Source organism: Lolium rigidum, chromosome 2 (assembly GCF_022539505.1).
Source record: "Lolium rigidum isolate FL_2022 chromosome 2, APGP_CSIRO_Lrig_0.1, whole genome shotgun sequence".
NCBI classification, from domain to species: Eukaryota; Viridiplantae; Streptophyta; class Magnoliopsida; order Poales; family Poaceae; genus Lolium; species Lolium rigidum.
In genome coordinates, this window is record NC_061509.1 from 83,928,267 (window position 1) to 83,936,625 (window position 8,359).

At 49.3% G+C, this 8,359-nt stretch overlaps 1 protein-coding gene across 1 annotated transcript; it reads left to right on the plus strand.

The window, feature by feature from the left end:
* Nucleotides 1–2,435: 2,435 nt before the first annotated feature.
* Nucleotides 2,436–7,802, plus strand: LOC124689933 (U-box domain-containing protein 34-like). Its single transcript, XM_047223383.1, has 9 exons — nucleotides 2,436–2,622; nucleotides 2,739–2,869; nucleotides 2,945–3,060; nucleotides 5,134–5,255; nucleotides 5,385–5,677; nucleotides 5,858–5,959; nucleotides 6,181–6,609; nucleotides 6,703–7,452; nucleotides 7,529–7,802. Exons 1-9 carry the CDS (start codon nucleotides 2,436–2,438, stop codon nucleotides 7,703–7,705), a joined length of 2,307 nt encoding a protein of 768 aa, XP_047079339.1. The 3' UTR covers nucleotides 7,706–7,802.
* The last annotated feature ends 557 nt before the right edge of the window (nucleotides 7,803–8,359 follow it).

Below are 8,359 nucleotides of genomic sequence, written 5' to 3' on the forward strand. Positions count from 1 at the left end.
TTCGGAAATACTTTTTCCCGCATGATGCGAGAGGCCATCTTGGCCATGAAACTAACGCCAAGAACTACTGATGATTTTGTCGCATGGAGTCCGGAGGAGAACGGAGTCTTTACTGTACGCTCTCGCATATCGGTTGGGTCTCCGGCCGTCCCTAGACCGGCTTGCCGCGGGCCAATCTAGTTCTATGCCACTCGGGAGATAGACCGATCTGGGATCATATTTGGAAAACACCTGTGCCCCGGAAGATTAGAGTGTTCGCTTGGAAAGCAGCGACCAATACACTCGTCGTGATGGAAAACCTGCATCGGCGGATCAACGGGATTAGCCCTACATGTACAGTATGTGGTATGGAAGTGGAAGATGGGCACCATGCTCTCGTGGCTTGCACCCGGGCGCGAGCGCCGAGGAACAGTCTCCGGTCTGTTTGGCCTCTCCCGCCCGAGGCCGCTTTTTGAAAACTGGTGATGAATGGTTTATCCAAATGATGTCAAATGCTCCTGTGGAGACGAGGATAAAACTTATGTTTCTGTTCTGGCGAGTGTGGCACCATCGAAACGATGTGGTACATGGTGACGGTAAAGCCTCGGTCTTGGCTTCAGTTCACTTCTTGCAGAATTATGAGGTCTCGTTCAAGGAGGCAAAAACAACCCGATCGGATCCGAAAGGAAAGATGCTATTGTTTCCCAGCCAGAGTGTGCATGCTAACATTGACGAGAAATCACGTTGGAATCCACCTCCCACTGGTTTGTACATGGTAAATGTAGATGCAGGTTGGGATAATCTGAACAAGAAAGCTGGGATAGGGATCATTATTCGGGACGAGCTTGGCTTGGTGGTGCTCACTGAATGGAGGTTCATTCCATATTGTGCAAGTGCAGAAGAGGCCGAGGCTAAGGCTGGACGTACGGGCCGAGCTTTTAGCTCGGCCCGAGCTTTTCTTGGCTCGGCCCGAGTTGAGCTCGGCCCGCGTAAGACACAGCTCGAGTCGAGCCTGTTTTTCTGGACCGTAGCGGGCTAAAAACTCGTCCGGCTCGGCCCGAGCCAGCCCGTTAGCTCGTGACTTTTTTTTCTCGAATTAAGAGGAGGCAGTTGGGCTGTTGCGTGGCCCATGAACGGTGGACGGGTGAATGTCTGGATCCTGGTGAAATCGATCGAGACTAGATCGAGTCCTTCAACCTGCACACGCGCCGCCGCCACAACCGCACACGCGCCGCCGCGCATGATGTCGCCATCGCCGCCACCGCTCATGATGTCGCCGCCGTCACCTGGTGACTCACTGCCCAAGCATATGCGCCGCCGGCAACGCATGCGCCCTCGTCTGGGAAGCCGCAGCCGTGCCCTGCCTTCTCTCCCTCGCCCCTGTCTTCTCTCCCTCGTTTGGGAAGGCTTCTCTCCGTCCCCTCCCTCCCATCTCCGACGAGCAGGCCACTCTGCGCCGCCGCTGCCACTGCTGGGGAAGAAGGACCCACATGTCAGCGACCTTTACCTCCGTGGCTCGCGAGCTGCACCGAGCCAGACCGAGTTTATGCTAAGCTCGAGCCGAGCCCCTTTTCTCAGCTCGCCAGCCAAACGAGCCAGCCCGAGCCGAGCCTGTTTGGAACGAGCCAAACTGCGGCTCGCACCGAGCCGAGCTCGAGCTGGCTCGTGTCCAGCCTTAGCCGAGGCTGTGGCATGTCTTGATGGGCTTCGCCAGCTGATCAATATGCAACGCCCTGGTATCATTGAAACTGATTGCCAACGGGTGATCACTGCTGTAAGCCTGTAACCTCTACTGTGCTAGATCGCTCGTCCTCCTGGAGCATCTACATGGAGATTAAAGATCTTCTACGCTTTCATCCGGATCTCGAACTTCGGAAAGTCGATAGGAATAGCAATAGAGTAGCGCATTGTTTGGCGCAAATAGGGAAGCGTGAGTCTAGTGGTGTTTTAAGTGGTTCGGCTCCATCCTGTGTGATTGAGTTGATCACTAATGATTGTAAAAACCATAATTTATAATCAATAAAGCTCACGATTCCCCTCAAAAAAAAACATCGTAACCGTATCCGATACACATAGTTTGTATGGTATACGAGAGCTAATACAACTCTAACACCATGTACACAAAACAGAAAGCTGGCGTGTGGTCTATTATGAGTAATATATTGCAGCAATAGCAAAAACATATAATTGTATATATCGAGTAAGTATAGGAAGAAATGTAACAAGATCCCATATTCGTCAGCTGTGGTAATCCACTTATCCACACCCATCTCTGTCGCTGACACCCCTCCCCTCGCTACACCCGCAACTAACTGCAGGGCCATTAACCAACTGATTCCCGCGTGCGCTCTGATATCCCGCGCCGAGCGGGCTGGCTGACAAACGGCCAACACACGACACGCACGGCGGCGCAGGCAACACCTCCAGCGCGCATCTACCTCCCCATTCCTACAACCATGGCCTCCGGCGCGCTTCCGCCGCCATCGCCCACCGTCGCCGTCGCCGTCCGCCCGGGCGGCAGCGCGAGCCGCCGCGCCGCCCGGTGGGCCGCGGCCAGCCTCCTCCAGGACGACGGCGTAGGCCGCGCCGCCGCCATCGCCTTCGTCCACGTCATCCCACCGCTCTCCTTCGTCCCCTCCCCGAGTAAGGATGCTCCCCATCTATATATTTGCCTCTCGCCCTCCTTGGCCCGGGTTGATTATGGCGCGATCGAGCTGACGTACGCGCGCTGTTTGTGTTGATTTGGGTCGGCGGCGAAGCGGGTGAGCGGGTGCCCGTGGCGCGAGTGGGGCGCGACGCGGCGAAGGCCTACTCCCACGACCGGCACGCGCGCGTGCAGGAGGCTCTGCTACCCTTCCGCCGCCTCTGCGGCGGCCGCGCCTACGCCAATGTGAGTGCACGCACGAGCGCGAGACGTATCGCATTTTCACAGACATACGCATTTGATCTGATTTTTTGTTGTCAGGTGGAGACGGTGGTGGTGGAGGGCGACGACGTGGCGGAGGCGCTCCTGCGGTACGTCGCCGAGTTCGGCGTGCGGTGCTTGGTGCTCGGCTCCGTCTCCTTCCGGTGGTTCCAGAGGTGCGCTATTTTCCCCTCCATTCCTCTCTTCTTTCTTCGTTTTTGTGACCACCGATCGTCCTTGGCAAGTTAGTAGTGAACAACTGATAGAGTTGAATCCGGGCACTATCGTTGAGCAATAAACTGAAAGGTGAGTAGTACCAGAAAAAGGCGTGCCTTTGTTGCTATTAATTTAGCCTTTCTGGTGGAGGGTTGATTCTGAAAGCCCCACGGAGCAATACCTTTAATCGCAATTACTGCATTTTTGAGGGCTTGGTAGATCTGATGTTCGCATTTTGTGTGTACTTCTGTACTGTTACAGCATTTCCAACAGACGCAAGCACCATCGAACGCGCTTAAAAAAATTATACAGCGCCGGTTTTCTCATCTTCATCTTCAGACGCGGGTGCGTCTCTAGGTTTTCCAGACGTATAAAAAAATACAGGGCGAAAAACAAGTTCTGCAGACATATAATAAAAAATAAGATCAAACATAGTACTAAAAAAGATTTTACAACGACTACAAAAACAATAATTAAACGGATAATACATCTAAAAAAACATCTAAAAATCGGAGAAATAGAAGTCCGATCCTGACGGTCCGACGGCTTGGTCAAGAACAAATCCGGCCAACGTTTATCGTTTTGGCCTCCTTCTTCGCCCCGTGCTCCGCCTTCTTCTGCGCATAGAAGGTGCGCTCGTCGAGGACGTCCCGCAGAAAGGCGGCGGCCCACGCCTCCATGGCGTGTTCATCCGCCTGCGCAATGACGGGGCGGCACTGAAGCTGCTGGCGACGAGGCTGCTAGGCGGTGACGAGGTTGTCGAAGCCGACCAAGAAGTCCGCCTCCTCGAGCGAGGCGCAGTCCTTGAAATTGAGCTGTTGGAAGAGGGTGAGGTGAGCGCCGCCGGCGCGGATCTCCGCATAGAACGTGCCGCTCGGGTGGGCGCGCACGCCCACGAAACCGGAGGGGTTGCGCCGGGGGGCATGGCGGCGGCGCGATCTCGGTGGCGTCGGTATGCGTGGAAGGGGAAGTGGCGCGTGGAAGGCGAGAGGGCAGCGCGTGGCGGGAATGACTTTTCAGCGACGGTGAGGACACGACGCACGCGCCATTTTATACCGTGCGCGGCAAAAAAATTAGCGAGCGTTATTTCGCGCGTATGTTGAAGCGAAAGTTTTCGACGCCGGCGCGCTAAACTGGTGTTTTTTTTACCCTTTTGGCGCGTCAGTTGGAGATGCTCTTATGTCTTTACATGATGTGCATTGGGTTCTAGATTTTTCGATATAAAACAATATATTATACTATGAAATTTGTACCAAGTACCCACCAAATACACGCCGCTTCTGCAATCCAGATGCACAGAGATTTGACATTCGAATGTCATGACACAACGATCTCATATCGTACACCACACCAATCATCAATATAACCATTGGTAACACGCTGGCAGCGAGAAAGGTTTTCCGACAGCAAAACGTCTATGAAAGGGAGCAAAGTGTGCACCCCTGTAGCAGATGAACCCAGTTAAGGCTTGATCATTGGATTTCGCCTTAAAATACAGGTCCGATCAATGTTGGTCGGACTAAAACTTAAGGAAGAGCACATCCCTCTCTCTCAAATCACTTTTAATATCGTAGACGTTGATTTTATATATATTTAGTCAAACTTTACAGAAGTTGACTTTGGCCGAAACTAAAACACATCGTAATTAGGAAAAAAACAGGTAGTAGTTGATTGGCCCTGCTTCGACCGAGTGTAGTATTTTTTATTTAGCTCAAGTTCGATCTATGTACCGGGGAACACACAAGAAGTACCTCCAATCCAAGTAGACCTTGAGTTCATTATTGGCAGTAATATTTCCAAGTAGTTTACTTTAAGGTGAGCTTACTTTTACTTGTTAGCATTCTGAAGCTGCCTTCAGTAATGTTTTGCCATATTGTGCCTACAGGCTCTTCAAAATTCAGAAATATCTTCATGGCTGTACAATTATCACTGCATCTATTATAAGCACTATATTTTTTATTAGGTCTTAAACACTTAGGTTTCAGCTTGGGTCATATCTGCTGCCTTAAATCACTGCACCATCCACTATGCAGGGTGCTGCGTATTCCTGATGTGCCAAATGCTGTCCTGAAAAATACACAAAACTCGTGCAACGTATTTGTTGTGTGCAAGCGAACAATAATCGTGAAAGTTTCAGGATATCCTCAGGCAAGCAGTATGTGTCAACTTCTATAATTAGCTTTATATATCTTACAATTTAATTTCTTGTCATGTCTCCTTTTTTTTGTCTTGGATGTTTTTTAATTCTCTTTGCGTATTGGATGTTCTCAAATTTTTTTTCCAGAGTCTAACACAAACTTAAGCATTCAATCAATTAGTCACGAAGCATTTGCGCAAAAACAGATGGGCTTGTTATTCGAGAACGTTACTGATGCAGAGTCACGCTCAGTATCATGCTCTCAGGCCCGTTGTTCTCATAGTGCTTTCTCTGATGATAGTACAAGATCAGAAAGTGGTGCACTTGTCCAAGTAGGAAATGGAAGTGCAAAGACAAAAGGAAGAGATTTGATCAAAAACTATAGTTCTCACAGCTCCTTGAAGGAAGGTCCTTATGCTGCATCGAACTCAAGTGATGAGGTCCGGTACTCGATTAGATTTCAGATCTATATTCTATTTTTTGAGATTATTTTGACCTGAATCGATTATTGACATCCATGAATAACTGCATATATTATATTGTGTTTCATGAGAAATGTGCAGTTTCAGATGTATTTGCTTCCAGAACATACTGAATTGTTATCCCGACGTTATCGACAGTGTCAATCTATAGATGAAGTAGAAAAACTGAGGAAGGAATTGAAGGAAACCGTGGTAATGTATGATAAAGCTTGTGAAGATCTCGTCCATGCTAAGAAAAAGGTTAAATTTCTTCAGCAGACTGTCGTAGCTTAAGAAGCTATTATCCCTATGTAGTGATGCTGATCCAACAGTCTAGCTATTGTGTTGTGCAGTACTACTTCCCTGAATAATTTGAAAAGCATGAGTACGAATGTTCTATCAGTAAATATTCTCATATTAGTATTACTTAGCGTGATTCAACATTCTCTTACATGGTTAAAAGAAGTCTCGTCATGTCGCAGATTCAGGTACTTTCTACTGAATGTTCTGAAGATGCAAGGAAGGTGGAGCATGCACTACATAAGGAGGAAACTCTTAAGCAGGTTGCAGCTGATGAGAAAGCAAAGCATTTGGTAGCCATTCAAGAAGTTGAGAAAGCCAAAAGATCATTCACCCGGGAGGCCTACTCTAAGCACAAGGCTAAAATGGTAGGTGGTATAGTTTCTATTGATAAGGAGAAGGTTGTGGATGCTATATTGTCGACAAGCAAAAATTGCAGGCGATACTCGAAACATGAAATAGAACTTGCCACTGATAACTTCTCTGAAGCAAGGAAGATCGGTGAGGGAGGTTATGGGACTGTGTATAGGTGCACCCTTGATCACATTGAAGTAGCGGTCAAGACAATTCAGCAGGATTCCACTGACAAAATTGACGTGTTCTTGAGAGAGGTATGGATGGATTACGGAAATATGGCATAAAACATAATTTCATTCATATTATGTCTAATGATTCAATTATTTACCCTATACGGATTCATCCAGGTTGAGATTCTTAGCAAACTTCACCATCCCAACTTGGTTATGTTGATCGGTTTCTGTCCTGAAATCGGCTGTCTCGTATACGAGTACATGTCGAATGGAAGTCTAGAAGATCAACTCCTTGACAACAAAAGGCGTCAGCCACTGCACTGGTTCCTCCGGTTTCGAATCATCTTTGAAGTGTCTTGTGGGCTTGCTTTCTTGCATGGAAGGAAACCGGAGCCAATTGTCCACCGTGACCTGAAACCTGCAAACATACTATTGGACAAGAACTATGTGGGTAAGATCGGAGATGCTGGCTTTGCGAAGCTCATATCTGACGTTGTGCCTGAATGGCAAACTGAATACAAAGATACTATCATCGCTGGTACGCTGTACTACATGGACCCAGAGTACCAAACAACTGGGACAGTTCGACCGAAATCGGACCTCTTCGCACTGGGAGTCATCATTCTTCAGATACTAACCGGGAAACACCCGAATGGACTCATCGTAAGCGCAGAAAACGCTACCGAAAGGGGTTCGCTTGCTCATATCCTCGACAAATCTCAAACTGATTGGCCACTCGCTGAGACAGAAATGTTGGCAAAGCTCGGTTTACGGTGCACGGCCCTGAAATGCAGGGATCGTCCTGATCTCGAGTCGGAGGTGCTGCCGAAGCTCGAGGAAATTCTGCATAGAGTTTCTTCTAATATCAATATAAGAAATCCAGACTCATGTGTACCAAGACACTTCATCTGCCCGTTAACACAGGTAATTCTGCTTCTACTTGACTATCATTTCAGTAACTACGTCTTATCCCCTAGCTAACCACACAGTTTCGGTGCAGGAGGTGATGGATGATCCATATGTCGCCGCAGATGGACACACCTATGAGCACCATGCCATCGAAGCTTGGGTCCGGAAACACAGGGTATCACCCGTGACGAGGTGCAATCTCCCGAATTCATCTACAATTCCCAACCATTCGCTGCGTGCAGCGATTCAACAGTGGAAAAACTCATAGCCAACTTTGACAGGGGCTTGAACATGGGCATCAGGTTTATACCCATATTTGATGTAATTGACTTAACTGTTATTCATTATGTTCTTCAACCCCATGAAACTGAGAGCATGTCTAGCAGCCTACTTTTCTGCCCCGTAAAACGCGAGTAGAGGGTCCTGTATCAAAAAAATTGCTTACGCAAGAACCATTCCGTCTAGCAGACCCCGTATTTCACTCCGTATATTTGAAAATTGCAAACCCCGGTAAATTTGTTCGATAGTTCACGATCAGTTCATAGCTAGATCATACATACGGATCATACAGAATTGCGCGATCCTAATGGATCGCGACTTCTACGAACCTATCTACTCGTCGAGGATGACGAATGGCGCATTGGCGGCGGCCTCCCGCGCCTCCATCTCCTTCACGGTGGCGATGGCCGCCGTCGCCTCGTCTTCCTCCGCCCGAGCAGCTTCGGCGGCATCCTTCCTGGATGCGGCCACCGCCTGCAAGTAGAGGGGGTCTTCCCCCTCCTCCGCCTCCTCTTCCTCCTCGCCGGCTCGCGGAGCTCCTCCGCCGCTGGTGCTCCCAATCCGCGCGTCCCATGCCGCCTTCTACCGGCGGTGCATCTCCCAATCGGCGCGCCATTTCTCGAAGTCGGGGCCGCTCATCGGC

Bases quoted from the DNA above. Each gene is read 5' to 3' on its own strand.
- LOC124689933 (XM_047223383.1), top strand. From the start codon at position 2,436: ATGGCCTCCGGCGCGCTTCCGCCGCCATCGCCCACCGTCGCCGTCGCC. The intron at 5,960-6,180 runs GTTAAATTTCTT...GTCATGTCGCAG, and splicing joins TCGTCCATGCTAAGAAAAAG to ATTCAGGTACTTTCTACTGA. The intron at 7,453-7,528 runs GTAATTCTGCTT...GTTTCGGTGCAG, and splicing joins TCATCTGCCCGTTAACACAG to GAGGTGATGGATGATCCATA.